The sequence below is a fragment of the Protopterus annectens genome, chromosome 15.part0 (genome assembly GCF_019279795.1).
Source record: "Protopterus annectens isolate FY-2018-M chromosome 15.part0, PAN1.0, whole genome shotgun sequence".
In the NCBI taxonomy this organism is placed as follows: Eukaryota; Metazoa; Chordata; order Ceratodontiformes; family Protopteridae; genus Protopterus; species Protopterus annectens.
Window position 1 is genome coordinate 264470497 of NC_056749.1, and position 17630 is coordinate 264488126.

The 17630-nt window shown below is 38.1% G+C and overlaps 1 protein-coding gene across 1 annotated transcript in view; it reads right to left on the reverse strand.

The window, feature by feature from the left end:
* TAF1 (TATA-box binding protein associated factor 1) overlaps nt 1-17630 on the reverse strand; it is a 2792652-nt gene that overhangs the window by 406356 nt on the left and 2368666 nt on the right. The window contains exons 35-36 of the mRNA XM_044057257.1: nt 16431-16498; nt 16196-16312 (exon numbers count right to left, since the gene is read on the reverse strand). Of these exons, the coding sequence (XP_043913192.1) occupies nt 16196-16312; nt 16431-16498 (185 nt within the window). The remainder of the gene's footprint in view (nt 1-16195; nt 16313-16430; nt 16499-17630) is intronic.

Genomic DNA, 17630 nt, shown 5'->3' on the forward strand with positions numbered 1-17630 from the left:
TATATATATATATATATATATATGCATATAAAATCTTGTATTTACTATTATATTAAGATATTTGAATGTATTCTATTTTTACCTCCATACCTATACCATTATTACAAACAATATCACTGTTATTCTTACAGTTTGATTGTACTACTACCTCTCAACATATTTTGTCCTTGCTATGTTTATATGTCTTTGTATCAATTAATGTAAAGCTCTGTGATTTAAGTGTATCCTGTTTTTACCTCCATACCTATACCATTATTGCAAACAATATCACTGTTGTTCTTACACTTTGTACTACTACCTCTCTACATATTCTGTTTTTGTTGTATTTATATGTCTTTGTATGTAATTAATGTGGAGCTTTTCTCCCTGGGCCTCCACTGAAAATGGCCTCATTTAGGCCCAATGGACTTTCCCGGTAAACAAATGCAATAAATAAATAAATAAATAAATAGATCTGCTGAGGGGGAATACTGAGTCCTGGGAACTGAAATAAGTCTTGGTTCCAAAGTTACTGACGGCACTAGAGAAGGAACTGGTTCTAAAATTTCAGACAGCACAGTAGAAGGGACAGGCACCAATGGAGAGGAAGTCACATGAACATTTGGTGCCATGGTGGTTGGCACCGAAACTTGCAGTGCAGAAGTGATCACCACAGTCGGTGCCAAAGTCAGTATTGCACGCATTTTGACAGTTAACTTCAGTTCTTCAGCGCTCATGAGAACCGATGATTTAAGTCTCTTGTGTGCCACAGCCTAAGGGGAAGTCAGCACTGAGAGACTCGTCTTCATTCCATGCTCGGCCTTACAGGAAGAGGAAGATGAAGGTGAAGACACATCAGATTTGGATTTCCTAGGCTGACTGGACAAAGCCTCATCAAAAGAAGTCTTAAACAGTCTTTCAAAATGAGTTTGTTCTTTCTCAATAAGGACCTGGAGACTAAAGGATTGACATATAACACAATCCTCTTGTAAATGCGCCAGGCCCAAGCAGTAGACTCAAGACAAATGCCTGTCAGAAAAGGGCAATTTTCTACCGTAATCATGACATTGTTTAAAACCCGTCATCCCTTTACTTTTACCTGCCATGCTGAGTAAAAAAATATCAACATGCAGAAACAACAACCTCAAGAGATGCACACACACATGCAGAAAGAAAGAAGAAAAGAGTTGGGGAAAGGACTACCAACAATTGTAGGCCAGAACTACCAAAAGGTAGGTGTAAAGGGATAGAGCTACCAACGATGGTAGAACAGATACAACAAGGTAAGAGGCAGAAAAATACACTCACTTACAAAAATAGAGATGGACAGAACACACAGCTGACTGAGTAGGAAAATTATAAGGAAAACTATTAGAAAGGTTTTAATAAGTTTTGAGTAAAAAAATAATAAAAATACACTTAGCTCAAGACAGAGTTTGGCTGATGTGTCTTACATCGAAGGCCGGCAAACGAGATCTGAGGTAATCTAGAGAGGGGCATTCTGGGTAGGGACTTGCTTGAGAGTTTTTGGTTCTCGTGAGGTGTTATAACAGCCGAGCCGGTTCTGAGAATCAGAACAGAGTCCCATTCGTCAAGGATAAATAAAGAATGACATCATCAGAGTATTTAGGAGTATGGACTAAAAATGATTCTAGTGTGGCAGCAAATGATATGTGGGAAGAGACTACACAAAAGATAATACAAAAACTGAGAAAATTAAAGCTATGTTACATGGATATGGACAGTACGATGCAAGTAGACAAAATGTTTTTAGTCCCTTTACTGTTACACACAGGTCATGCATATTTTTATCAACCAGAGGATAAGTTGTGGATGGCAATTAATAAAGAGCTGAAGGACTTTATCTGGGAGGGGAAGGCACAGCAAGAGTCAAGTGAGATAAGATGATTCTTCCAGTAGAACAAGGAGGATTGGGATTACCCAATTTGAAGGGGTATTTCAGAGCTACACAGTTAAGATCCCTATACATAGCACAAGAAGAAAACTATAATTCAAAGTGGAAAGGGATGATGATGAAATGGGGGGGGGGACACAAAACAAGGAGATCTGGGATTTTGGATGCAGGCCTTTAAGGAGAATAACAATAACCATACAGAATATTATATCCATAAAGTAGCAGATAGTATTCTAAGAACTAAACCGACATGGGATTGGAGAAAGGAGATTCTGCCAATAAGGATGACTGTGATTAGGGATATAGACAATAGGCAAGAGGGGGCTGGAATTTATTGAAGAAAAATGGCAAAGGAAACAAGGTATTGGGAGCAAATAACTAGAGTGGGAAAGATGACAGAATGGGAAGACATCAAGAATTTATTTTGACTGCAGGTTAGAGATTGCCTTCCCTATCAGGGATTGATATCAGGGTACAGGCAAAGAGAAAGAAATAGGGGGATCTTAAATGATAGACCAGCACTAGTAGAGTTTTTAAAAGAATCTAGAACAGAAGCTGCCATTAAAAAAAGGAATAATTAGTAGAGCATATAAAATATTGCATGATAACTATAAGAATCAATCAGAGGAGGTTAGAAAAGATTGGGAAGAGAGACTGGATAAGCAATTCACAAAGAAATGATTGGAGGATATATGTACATCTCCCAAGTATGCAATAATCTAGAAGATTTAGGATTTTTGCTTGGAAATGTTTAAATACTATACCCCAAGAAGACTCCAGAGATTTTTTTCCCTCAGGCAAACAGCAACTGTTGGAGGTGTGACAGGGAAGACAGAGGTAATTGGGAACATATTTTCTGGGAGTGTGGTGAATTGGCAGACTTTAAGGATTTCCTGCAGGATGCACTGTGGGAGATGCTAAGTGGACAAATTGGAATAACAAGGGAGATGATTTTTCTGAACTATGATACAGACTCAAACTTGCCTAGGCATGGTAAGGCCTTGCTGTGTCTAATAATGACAGCTTCCAAAAAAGCAAATACTAGAAAATGGAAACCAAAATCTAAACCAACTGTACCAGTAGTAGTAAATATAGTAACAGAGATAAAACAACTGCAATTGGGATTTTCAGAAAAGGGTAGGAGCAAAGTGCATAGGAACAAATAGGAATTGTGAGAACTATACATACAAGTTAGGAAGTAGGTTTAAAAGGTGGATGGACTTAAATGAGCTATGTAATGTTTGATTGAACAAGATTAGTATTGGATTATAAGTGATGTATAATGTTTGCAACTGGGAGTGTGTCAGTATGGTTTGTGATGTAAAATGCTTACAACCAAGATTGTGTCTGTGTGGTTTGTTTTCATTTATATGAATGTATGATTGCCTACATAGTAAGTCATGGTTTAATAAAGATGTTTTTTGCTTAAAAAAAATGGCAGGAATTAACTAACTTACGTAATGCTCTTTAGGTTATATAGTATATAGCAATATATATGTGAAGTATAATGCTTGTTATGTTAATTATAGTTTGATTTACTTTTATGTTCTTGTTGTTGTTTGTCTTTCGGGTTTTTCCTGGTAAGGGGTCGCCACAGCGGAACTCCGGTCTGCTAATGATTGGCAGTAGACTTTTATGAAATGCCGAGGTGCCAGCTCGATGCCCAACCTTCAACGAAGCCACGCCCATTTACGCACACATGTCTTTCGAATGCTACCCAACCGCGGGGAGGACATACAGACTCCACATAGAAGGCACTCCCAAGCCACGCCGAGAATCGAACGGGAGAACCTCTTGCTGTGAGGTAACAATGCTACCTCCGTACCACCGCGGCATGAATGAATGCAAAATTGTCTATGTCACAAGTGGTAATTCAATAAAAGTGTTTGAAACAAGAAACAAGAAATAAGTGTACACTACATGGACTAAAAAAAAAAAAAAAAAAAAAAAAAAAAAATCACAAAATTCAACTAGAACAATCTCATTAACAATATGTCCTTCCAGACACCATCAAGACAGAAGTAGAGAAAAGGCTAGGTGACATATTCATAAAAATGGAACCACCCATCTACAGCTAGCATTATGGCAAGTATGGATCTGAAATAAGCAGTTCCATCTTCATCAACCATAAGGATAGAGTCCCATGCATGGGTGGATTCCCACAGGGCATCCCTAATGCCTACAGCTCTGAAAGGTGACATGAATATACAAACCACATTCAGCTAAAAATGTCTCTTGCAAAATAATTCAGTGATATCCATGCTGCTGCCAAATAAATATATTTTTGAAAAAGGCTTGAGAGGTAGCTATTGTCCAAGCTGAATGTCTACAGGCTCATAAGATAAGGATTTGTTATACTTCTGGTAGCAAAATATAATACAACCAAATATCCACTATGAGAAGGTCACCACAGAAAGTCTGGTGTCCAATTCCTTTTTGGAGAATAAAACGAAAAAAGATGGGAAGCTTTTATAACAAATGTGATTCTCTCCAAGTAAACACTGAGCTGTCTGTATACATCAACACAATGCAAAAGATACAATCTTTTGTTGAGATAATTTGGAAGGCAGACAGGCATGTTAACTCACTGGTTAAGACTGAACTTAGCAGCTGGCTTGAGCATAAAAGATTTGTTCTCATGGGCACCCTGTTTTTATGGAAGTGCTGGTAAAGAGTTGTGTCACACAGGGCTTGTAACTCAAAAATGTTCCTAGTGTTAAGTAAAATCCACCAGTAAGATAGTCTTTCAAGTCATATATTTCAAGTCTGCTGTAGTACTTTGCCCAAATGGCAAAACAGACAATGTTTCAAACTCAGGGCATAGCTCCCTGGGAGCAATGGGTTCTTAAGTGTAGGACACAAAAAAAGCGCCCTTCAAAAAAATGTTTATACACTTTTAATGAAGGTAAAGACATGGAACATGCCTGCCCCATTCTTTAATCACATTTACAGAATTATCAATTATGACTCAGGCAAACTTACATTTATAAGTAATTAAAACAACATATTAACAAGTTCACATTTGCAAACATTATACATCACATTTATCGTTATACAACATATAATCAAAGCAACATTACATAAACTGTTCAACTTCTACCCTCTCTTAAACCCTGTTCCTCCTCCAAAACATTTTTCTGCATGTACTATTCTTATAATTTCCATTTTTTCTATGTACTTTATTCACACCGTTTTCTAAGTATCCCACTTCCTGATCTTTTATCTCTGCTAAAATATTCACTACTTCCAGTATAACTAGTTTAGATTTTGATTTCCATTTTCTAGCAATTGCTTAAACTTAACAAGGCCTTACTATGTCTAGGCTATTCAGATATTTTATCTTAGCTCAACAAATTGATTTCCTTAGTTGCACTTATTTGCCTGCCCAGTATTCCTGACAGAGTAGTCTGCAGGGAATTTTTAAATTCTGCCAACTCATTACACTCCAAGAACACGTGCGCCCATGTACTTCTTCTCCATTATACCTCCAACAACTACCATCTACCAGAGGAAAAATTCTTTGGAATATGCCTGGCGTATAAAAGTATCTATGAAAACACTTCCGGCCAAAAATCCTAAACATTCTAGATTTTTGTTGCACGTCATCCCACTGTTTCTTTGTGAATTGCATATTTAATCTCTTGTCTCAATTATCCTGCTCTCTTCTGACTGAGTCCTATAGTTATCATGCAATATTTTACATGCCCTACTAATCTTCCCTTTTTCAAAAGCAGCTTTAATTCTAGATTCAATTAAAAACTCAACCACTATGGGTCTTTCTTTTAGTATTCTCTATATCCTTGAATTTCCAAGTTCCTTATTTTCTCTGTCAATGGTGCTAAATATAATGCAAATAACTAAGAGGAAAGAGGACACTCCTGATTGGTTTCTCTGTTCAGACGCAACTTATCAGAGAGGAACCCTCCACCTTAATTTTGCCTCCAATCTTGTCATATATCCTTTTAACTACCTTTTTTACTGTATCAGAAAATGCAAATGCTTCCATAACCTTACTTATAAAATCCCAACTTACTCTTTCGGATGCTTTCTCTGCATCAAGACCCACCAATAACAGTAGTATTTTCTTACATTCTGTTTCCCTCTGGATCTTCATTGTTCTATTAATGTTGTCAAATATTTGCCTCCCCTCCACAAAACCACACTGGTCCATATTTATCAATTCTGTCATCACCTTTGCCATTCTTTTAGCCATTACAGGCATAAACACTTTATAATCAGGATTTAAAATTGAAATGGGCCTACACAAAACTGTATCAGATGGGTCCTTTACAGTCTTTAGGTGAAACAGCCAGCACAACTTTTTTCAAGGATGTTGGTGATTACCCTCCTTTTAAAATACTCAAACAAAACCTTCATAGGTGCTTACTAGGTTAACAACCACAAGGGCCTTTATTAGCCTAGTCATGCATCCCAAATCTCTGACAAGTTCTCATACCCTTGATAAGTGTAAGCAGGGGCTTGGGAGATGAAACATTTACAGGCTGCCTGTGTCCATTAGAGACATAGGTGCCAAACCAAGGATGAATTTTCTGTTCCCCATCCCACTGTCCAAGTTACACTTGAACTGGGTTAGGAAGGAACTCTGATTCACGTGGATGGGGAGCCTGTTACAGAGAAGGGGTAGTCATTGGGACACATACTGGTCTCTCCAGCATGTCTTATTTATATCACAGGCACAGTTTAAGTCTTTAGAATGCTCCCTAGTGACAGCAGATGCAGTTATATCTGATGGCATTTCCTGAGTGAAGGTTGAGGGGAAGGGAGGGGTAATGATGCAGCTGAATTTGTCAGCCAGTAGGTTTGCAATATCTTCTGGCTCAATACAGGTGGCTCCATTAACAATGAGCAATGCACACCACTGTATATTGCCTTTGAGGTTGTGGACATAGCTAAAAATGCCTTGTGGTTGTCCTTGGTTTGGAAGGCCAAACTTAGCTCAAATTTGGCTTTGGTAGACTTTATCTGCCCTCTGACTTGTTTGATGAGAGTGCTTTTACCCTGCTAGGTGCTACACCTCCTAATTTTTGCCATGAATTTCTTCCTTCTGTTACACAGCCTGTTGATCCACCAGGATGGCTTATTTATTGCGTTAGTTTTGAACTTCTTTCCGATGGTTATAGCTGTCTCTATGTGGCTATTAACATACTCGTACAGGGGTTCTGTGAACAGTTCCATGTACACAGCAGTGTTCTTAGGGTTCATGGGGGTTTGAAATTTTGCCAGGTTATCATAGTCCAGGTTAGCTGGGGTTCCAGGTTTTATTTTTACTTTAAAGGAGACCATTCTGTGGTCTGACCTTACTGGAGAAGACATTACACTAAGTGTGCAGCAGTTTCCCATATTAATGAGGACCAAATCCAGTATATTTGCACCCTTGGTTAGTGGTACTGGCAATCTGGTCCAGGGCGGTTGTGTTTACAAAATCCAGAAATCTCTATGAATGTATGTTTAGTGTCATATATGATTCCCAGTTAATAGTGTGATAATTAAAATCATCCAGAAATATGGTATTGGACTGGACGTTGAATATTTCCAGTAAGTTTAAATACATGTTATAGGTTTCCTGGGTCATAAAGAGGGACCTACAGCTTGCAAGAAAGTGGGATGGGATTTTGCCTATGGTGATTTGAATGTGGAGAAGCTGAAGTGCATTGTCCCATTTGACCAGCCTTGAGGTATATTTATATTTGATGTAAATCGAGACAACTCCACCTTTAGTCCCTGGTCTAAATATGTGGAAGGCATTATAGCCTTGCACTGCTAGTGTGTTCTCTGTGGCTTTAAATCATGTCTCAGTGACAGCACAGACATCAGCATTCTCAAGAGTGAGGACAGCTTGTAGGGAGTGTTTTTTTCAGTTTAGTCTCCCAGCCGTGAGCAGTAACACCTCTGGATTTTCTTGGTTTTAATTTGCTTCCAGATCTTTTCTGCATTCTTCAATCCTAGCTTCTAAACTTCCGCTGGAATAACATCTATTCCTGCAGACTTTCCTGTGACTCTTTATACATCATCATAATTTTTATCTCATCCCCTACTATCTTAACTGTTAGTTGACCCTCATCTACCTCTAACTATGGCATACTTTCATCTTCAGTAAATATTTCCATTTGTGCTTTTTCTCGATTCCCCCACTTCTCTGCTTTATACAAATTTTTAGAAAATTTCCAAAACATCTCTAATACCTGTACAGGATCTCTGCGTATTTTTCTTGTTATAGGCTCCCTAAGTTTGACAACAACCCCTTCTACTCCCTGTTGTCCAAGTCATTGTGCTAAAAGTTTTTGTGATCTGGAGTTATCAAAAGAAAAATGTTGCTTAACAGCAGTCTTTCTAAACTCACGCATAATATCCAAGTGCTCCTTTTTTCCCTTTAGCACTCTGCAATTGTACACATTCTTGTTCTGTGACATTCTACTTATTTTGTAATACTTTAACCTTTTGTCAGCCTCTCTAAATAACTCTTATTACTTCTTAACAAGATCTCTTTTCCTTTTATTTCTACCCTATTTTTAAATTCCACTTTCATTTTATCTCACTCACTAGCTATAACTTGTTCTTTCCGTCTTCCCTAATAACTCCCGGATAACTTCCATTACTCATTCCTTAAATTCCTCTCTTTTAACGAGTAGGTGGGGAAGCTCCAGTCTCTCACCTTTACCTCACTACCCTGCATTTTTATCTTGATAATTACTAGTGCATGAACTAAAATAGTTATTGGATGTATGTCAAAATTCTCAATTAAATGCGTATGTTCCTGTGAAATATAATTTCTCTCTACTGCAGATCAGCTACTGTACCTTGAAGAATAATATGTAAATTCTCTCTGTGTTCCTGCTACTGAATGCATGTCTTTTGAGCCAAATATTTTCATAAATTTCTTCAGAAATCTACCGTTTTTGTTAAAATTTCCCTTCAAAGCCCTCCTGGGTATATCCTCAGTGTTGCAAATCAAACTCCAGTCCCCACCTACAGGTAATATTCCCTGCTGAAAGCTGATTACCTCGCCCAATTTTTTAAAGCTCCATAATAGCAGTTTTAGCTGGAATATATATACATGCCAGCATTACCCTCATCCCTTGCCAGTAGCCCCTTATTACCACAAATATGCCATTATTCCCCCCTTCTTGTCACTACTGGATAGAATTAATTAATTTAAGTACACCTCTTTTCCTTGGTCCCAGATATTCTGCAGAATATATATTCGGAAATCCTTTTTTTATCAAATTCACATGGTCACTTCTTTCCAAATGTGTCTTCTGTAACAATGTTATTTGCACTCTGCAATTCTTAATATAATTAAGTATTCTTTTCTTTACATCTATACCTGTGAGACCATTCACATTCCAAAACAATATGGAAAGTGTCACCATTACTCCCACTTGTTGCATATGATGGCTTTTTTAAAAGTCTATTTCTAGCTTTTGTGATATATGCACCCATTAATGTTTGTCAGGTTAATCCTTTATACATTTTTTCTTATCAGCATTGGAACATGTTTTCAACTTTTTTTAATAAAAAAAAACAAAAAAAAAAAAAAACCACACACACTCAAAACACCCCATAACCTATTAACTTAATACAAACACACCTAATTATGTAAATCTTCAAAGAATGAAGTTTAACACTCCTAATAGCAACATTTGTGTGAAATAGACAGCTGCTAACACAGGCTCTAATTAACCTGAAATTGAGGTTATCCATGCCAAGACATGTTACTGCCTGTACTTCTAATTACACTAACTGGTATATGTTTTCTCTTCTTTTCCTTTTTTTATCTCTATCCCCAGATGTGAAAACAACTTGCATGCTTTCAGAATTCATTAACTTTTTGCCTTGAAGAAAGCAGTGTTCTATCTTTTACTGCTCTATCAGCAGCCTGTCTCATAGAAATGTAACACAAAAAATAAAAATGCAGCCCTCTTCTGCAGCTTGTAAAACAAGCTGAAACATTCATTGCTAAAGGAAAACTTTTCATTACATTCAGTGTTCGCATATTCTCTTGTTTCCACTTAAAATGTTTTATTAGATTAAGCCATGAGTCTTAATGCAGGCATTCACCTATGCAAAAGTAAGAAAACACACAGCCGTACAGATATGATGTTCTATGTACTTTTGCACCCTATCCCCACCTGTTTCTGTTTGGATTTTCTTCACTTTTTGCACTGTAATGCCTACATTTTAATACCAAAGAAGAAGAAAGAGAAGTATCTGTTTACTTGAGCAACTTTATTGCGTACAAGAACTAAAATACTTTACTATATACTATTTAATTTATACTGTGAAACGTTTCAAAGAAATACTGTTAAAATAAATTATTTTACTTACAGTTACCTTTTTTCTTCTTTTACCCTCCCCTCAGAGACCTTACAAACATTAATAACATGAAATCAGACAAATGCTTTTTAGTTCCCCATAAGTTGAACAAAATCAACACAAGTTCACTCTTTCCACTTAATTCTTATATATCCATATTTTACAAATGCAACTGATACTTTGCAGTCTCACACTTATTCACTAATTTCCATGTTGCTGGTCTTCTTTCTGGTCACCTCAATAATCCAACTCCAGATTCCGGGTCAGTGCCAGGTACCCCTGATTCTTCTGGCCAACTCCCATGCTATTCTCTGTCTGTTTTGTATATCCTCCTCAACCTGTTCTACATCAAAAAATTACTTTGATCCTCCAGGAAAAATATTCTGAAAACACCTGGATACAGCAGCTTGAATTTCACACCAGCTTCTTGACATTCCCTGATTGCTGGAATTAAGTTATCTTCTGCCTGGTGTACAGTGAATAATCATTTTCCACAAACACTCTACTCTCTTCAACTTTTAACACTTTGCCCTTCTGCCACAGTTTTCGTAGGATCGACTCTTTCTGTTGACAAGTTTGCATCTTTACTAACAAAGGTCTTGGCCATATTTAGAGCATTCACATGGTGTGCCCTTCAGTTAACAGTTTCTGCTGTGGAATGCCAGTCCAGTTGCTTATTTGCAGCTTCATAAAATTAATACATTCTTTTCCTTCTAGTTTCTCTGGTACAGCAGAAAATCTCAGATTTTCCCTACCTGCTCTCACCTGTAACTCTACCATTTTTGAAATATCTCTTCTTGAACAGTCTCATATTCAGCCAGCCTTTTCTTCAATTTGATTTCTGATTTTTGCAGTTTTATCAGCTCAGCTAATAGCTGTTTAAAGTTTCTTCCATTTTTTTCTTGTCTTTTGTTATCTGAGTTGATATACTCCTTCAGTGTTTTATTTTAATTAGCTCTGAGCACATTGGACCTATTTCTCCTCTGGATTACTGGAAGCCATGTCTTGCACCAAAGCTGAAGCTTGAACACTTTTTGCTGAACAGCTGCAGGATTCTTCCCCATCAGTGTTTTCTCATCATCTTATCTTGTTGATTTTCTTTAAGGTTCTCTTAGTTTTTTCTTTGCAGGCATCCAAGCAGTGTACATACTAGCCAATAAGTGAATTTTACTCAGGATGACAATATTACTGGCATTTGTGTCACAGCTTCTGTTTTCACAATGGGAGAGCTAAAGTTAAGCTGTTGATCAGTGTGTAGCCATCTTGGAAGTCCATGGAGTAAGCCCAATGATGACAACTGGAGATAGCTGCTACATGAACTTCACTAGATAAACAATTTAAACCAGAGTCAAAAATCTTGGATAAATAATCAAGGACAGCTGGAACAGTGGCAGTACATGGACCCAATTCCCTTTGTCAAAGTGAAAAACATATCCAGTTGCTCTTCAAATCTTTCTTAGCAGTAGGTCTCTGAGCAGAAGTCACAACTTGAACCACCTTGCCTTGGTAAGCCGTGTCCTGTATCCATTAGGTTTAACACACAATGTGTTAATAGCTTTCTGACAGGTCTCAGATATAGAAACTTCTTCAGAGGGTAAGTCCATTGCAAGGGGACTCAAACTTGACAGGGCCAATATAGAAATATGAGAATGACCTTGATTTTGCTCAATTTCACTTTCTGAAAATACCAGTGGAATGAGGGAATGACAGAAAAGTGTAGAGGAGTCCTGGGGACATTTCTGAGTGACTGCATCTAAGGACATCTTCCCAAGGCAGGTAACAAGTGAAAAGAAGTTACCACATTTAGCACTCACTGGGCATGCCAACAGATTGCAGCAAAACTTTCTCCAGTGATGGAAGAGCTTTTACATTATCACTAGACTGACAGGCTATATGTACGGCATCAGACAACAGCAGGGAATGAGCTAGTTTGCTAGTGGGCTGCCTTCACTTGAGATGTGACTGACTATCAGAAGGCAAATGGTGGACAAAGCAAATTTCCATACTCGGACACTGCCTCCTGGAAAGCAAAGTAGAAGTGAGTATCTCTGTTAAGATACCGCATCACAGCCTTACTGTTGCTGTGGATGGCAAATGCACCATGGGGGGAGGAAATCCTCAAAGGCCTGCATTAAGAGGAGAACCATCCTTATTTCTAGAACACTAAAATGCAAATTAGCTTCAGTCTGTGACCACAATCATTGTAATGTTGAAAATGCCTTTCTCACCTTAGAGCAGAAGATTCAGTAGTGATGGTCAGACATGACTGCGAGATAGGAATGGCACACCCAGAAAAAAGGAGCTTGTGTAACGTCCAGCTCAAATAATTTCTGCAATGTTTGTAAGTCCTTACTAGGAATGTCATGGGACCTGAAAGTCAATTCACCACTGTAACACTCATATGTAACCCAGCATTGGGAACCATGTATATTGGCGTTTATATCACGTTATCGAAAGATGAAAATAGCAAACGCTATTTCATCGAACCTAAAATATCTAAACCACATGATATTGAACATTCAGAACAGCAAATTTTTTCCTTGGGAAAAATTCGCTATTCCGAAACACATACACACAACACAAGCGCACCTAACATCAATACACACAAATACACTTATAATCCTACAACTAACCCTACACTAAACTATACATACACTACTATCTATCCACTTACCTTAACCCAAACCCTAACCCTAAGGTCCGTCACTATCGCACACTCACCTAACCCGCGCCCTAACCCTAACTCACTTAACCCGGCCCTAAACCTAATTCACCTAACCCGCACCCTAACCCTAACTCATCTAACCCATGCCCTAACCCTAACAACCACACAATCGCACACTTACCTGAACCTGATCCGTAAATCTCCACCACAGCGCTGAAAATAGTGAAGTCGCAGAACCGGCCAACCGAATTCTTTCCCTAGGAAAGAATTTGGTGTTCTGCAGCTTTGCTATTTTTAGCGTTCGATTAAAACAGGTCGATATTAGAACATTCAAAGTTTTCAAACTTTGATGTTCTGTTACAGACCCGTATATTATGACAGGCTCAAACTGACTAATTTTGCTGAACTTAATTCATAACATTCTTCATGGGCAAAATCCTGTCTGAGCTTAAAAAGGCCTTCTAAGTGTATGTGCCCAGAATATAACCAATAAATATGGGCATTTATGAGAGCATTAACTGTGACCTTAGTGCTAAATATTATTCTCAAGGATTGGAAAAATGTGAGAAGAGACTCTTACAGACACTAATAAAGTGACCAATACTGGAGCAGCTAGGAGCCAGTCATTCAAGTATAGAAGTATCTCTGTGCCTTACAGCCTCCGGTTTGCTGCAATCATTGACAAGCATCTGATGATCATTGTGAGGGATTGCGTTTAGGGGAATTTCCCCTACCCTTTCTAACAAGTGCCATGCTATCTTTTACATCAACCTGGGCTACCACTAACTCAAGCACAAGGGACATCGGTTTAATGTCTCAGCCAAAGGACGGCAATAGTACTCAATCCCATTCTGATCAGGTGGTATTTCCATTATGGTCCTATTTTTGTATAAAGTTCAACACTACACTCGTTTGATCAGGTGGGATTGTCTGGCGTGATAGACTTTTGCAAAAGAAGGGTGTAGAAGGGAATGGTACAACTCCTGGATATTACTGTCCTGATCATGTCTCATGTGACAACTGTTCACGTAGACAAGTGGAGGAACAGATGACTGCAGCTATCTCCAGAGTGGAACAGACGGGAAAGATTTTAGGGATTAGACTGCTGTTCCCAAAGAGGAACTACAGAATCCCTGGCTGTTCTGCTCATTGTTACTGCCTCTGGGCAAGCAACCACTCTGGAAATTTTCATGGGTGCACCAGAATCTTGGCTATTATACTGCTGTTAGCCATGCCTGAACGTGGCATGGGCCCACTGTATTCTGTAGAAAAAGCTCTGGGGAGCTTCAATTCAGACTCCAGTAGCACTAAGTCTTACCATCCTGTTCCTTCCTTTCCAAATCAGAATTAACAGCAAAGTCACACAGCTGGGTCCTGCCAAGAAACACACTGATGAAGGTTGCCTCTGTATCCCCAGGCAAAGTCAGTTGAGCATAGCCAGACAAGACAGTGGACTGTTAGGCCAGTGCCTATTGCCCTTGCTATAATGTTATCTGTTAGTCTCATTGGGAGAACTGCAACTGAGGAAAATGAACTTGCAAATGTGTAATAGTTTGACAGGATACAGTCTGTTGAGGCTCTCTATGCAAAACAGAGGTCGCCTCTTAGTAGCCTGTATTATACTGAGAAGAGGGGAAAGAAGTAAATATCCCAACATATTCTTTTCTGCCATCTCTGGGTTATATGCAAAATATACGAGCTAAAAACAACCAGACAATGAAAGCACAGTCAATAAATACTGTACCTGCACAAAGACCACAGTGAAATGTTAAGAGCCCAGTAAACAATGACATCAATAACTGCACGTCTAACATCCATTTCAGAGGGACCGGTTCCTTTACACGGCCTGGTGAGATGAACTGACACAGTGACAAGCAAGCAATAATTCCCAACAGGGTGTGTGTTACTGTACAAGCAACGCAAGCTCAGGAATGTTCTGAGGCCCCACACACCCTGGATGGCACTACTGTGCTTACAAAATGGTCTGTAAAATTGTTTTGTTTTACTTGTTTATTCTTACTATATTAGTATGAATTTTTTCATATTTTTTTATGGAAAATAGTTCCTCCACCTTTTTCAAACTTGCTGTAGTACATGTAAATGCTGATGGAGGAAGTATTTTTCATCCAAAATATAAGTATTTAATACACACACACACACACACACACACACACACACACACACACACACACACACACACACACACACACACACACACACACACACACACACACACACACACACTCTCAAACATACACACACATAGACCAAACATAAAGAAATAGTGTTTAAAAACACTTATATAATAATGGTAGCTATTACAGCTTTCTTACATCCAGAACTCTCAACTCTCTACATTCTCAAAAGACTGTTCAGATTTTTACCTCATTCTTAAAGGTCTGTTTCTCAATTTTGTTTTGCTGGCAAATCACTGGGATTGAAATCACTAAATAATGATATACATTTTGAGTTTCCGACTATTTTCTTCAGAAAATGCAGAACATGCCCCTCATCCAAAACAATCGACACAAACAGATCACATTTTTCCTGAGATAGAATTCAGCTTCCACACCTAAACTTTCTAAATTCCCTCAAAATCCTTCTTGTCCATAGCGAAGTTCCTAAAAAACTGAAAAACAGCAAAACTGCAAATCTAAATAAACGCACACCAATCTATTGAGAAAGTCACATATCTGGAAAAAACTAAGACCAAAAATCTCTCTATTTTTACACAGCTGAACAAGAAGTGAAGATGAAAATTGCTAAGCATGTGACAGGAAAAGCAGCAATGACTTCAGAGAAGTTTATGGTTAGCTGGCATTCAGTCTATTCCAAAAAATAAATAAATAAAACAATCCTGAAACTGCACAAGAGAGAGTGAGAAGAATAAATTAGTAGAACAATCCTAAAAGTGCACAAGAGAGGAGTAAATTAGTAGAACAGTAACAATAAAACTGTAAAAGAAAAGAACTTTTTTGAACAAAAAGATCATAAAATTTCACAACAGTCTGAGATGGTCTAAGAATAGGTAATTGTCTTTGGCAGTTAAGAAAAGAAATCTAGAAGGCTCTTCTTTGCCCAGGATTATAGGTAAGGAGAGGGGCCAACAGCCTGAGAAAAACTGTAGACATGGTGTAAACTCTGGCAATCTTAGTCATATTACTTGGTGGCAATGGAATGCCCTATATCAGATATTTAATTCACAGATGAAAATTTTAAGACAGACATGATAAGATGTTACTTACAAGGGCCATGCAATGATATCAGTTAAATAACACTATTGTCTACACTATCTTATTAACCTGAGGAGTAAATGGTCCTGGAGTCATAGGATCAAAGCTTTCCAGATCTGCTGCATCCAGAGCTGCCTCCTTGGCTGCAGAAATGTCTTTTTCCAGCTGAGTCAGGTGTTCATCATACTACAAAGAACAAAGACAAGCAAAGTAATCATGCTGCACAACAGATAATAAAGACATTTCAGGGCAAGAAAAAAAATTGATATTGTATGGCACAAATCACTTGATTACATTTACATACCTCAGACAATGTCTGGTGACAGACATTTACAATCTCCTGAGCAGTTTTTGTATAAACACTTTCAGGACCTATTTAAAACACAAAGTAAACATTTAGTAATCAATGTATAGTGCAAAATGCACATGCAGCTGAAAAACCCTAAGAGCAACCTAAATGAGCAATGACAGTAAAAACATAAATTAAAAAAAAATGAGAGAAAATGAAAACAGGTATTCATGTAAGCTTCTGAAACCAGCTTCTTGTAGCACTGTCCCACCAGAACTGTAACAGGCCTCACTAAAACATCTGAAAAATCTGAGGATTTCAAAATTATTGTATTTTTTTCTATAAAACATAGGCTACAAACATGAGGGTACAATATTTATCAGCAAGAATACCTGTGAATCATCAGGCTGTATGATGGAAAAAATAATCTGCTGCTGAAGAGCACAGTTTTCAATTTACTTACAAAAAACAATAAACATGTACTACCCAAACAGCTTGATGAAGGAAAATGCCACTTCTGCAGCATGCAAACTTGTTGGGATTTCCTCCTTTGACTTCCCTGGCTTAAGACAATTCTGAAAATTCTTTACTTCCTACATTCAAAGACATAAATAATTCCTGTCAATGCATGCCATCACATCAGGCTCTGAAAAAGTACAGGGTGGTTTAGCCCCTGACCTGCCACATTACTACAAATTTAAGACAACTGTTTCGTTATTTGCCAGTACAAGTTTTTAAGTATGTCAGATGCTATTTTGCTAGACTCTCTCAACTGTCATTATGTAGAACTGTACAAGACCCGCAAACGTTTTTTTTTTCCAGTGAAGGTGCAGCAGAGATATGAAATGTGACAAACTGTGTGGAACAGAAGCTTTTTTTCCCCTGTGGAAGAGGAGCCAGTAGACTTTTGATTTCCTTGGACTGCAGCTTCCAATCAAAGGTATGCTGTCTTATTTGGAGATGAAACTTTCTTGGGGGGGGGGTTGTTGAAGTTATAACTTTAACTCAATGAGAAGTAAACATGGAAGATGCCCTGAAGCATTGGAAGTTGGCCTACTATGATATCGTTGGCAGGACAGAACCCATACAGCTAAGGTTACTGCAGCAGTGATCAAACATGTACTGTTATGGTAAGTTCCGTTAACACAACTGTACTTTTTTAGCAAAGACACAGTTACTGCTGGTAAGATATCACTGTAAGGAGACTGGGATGAG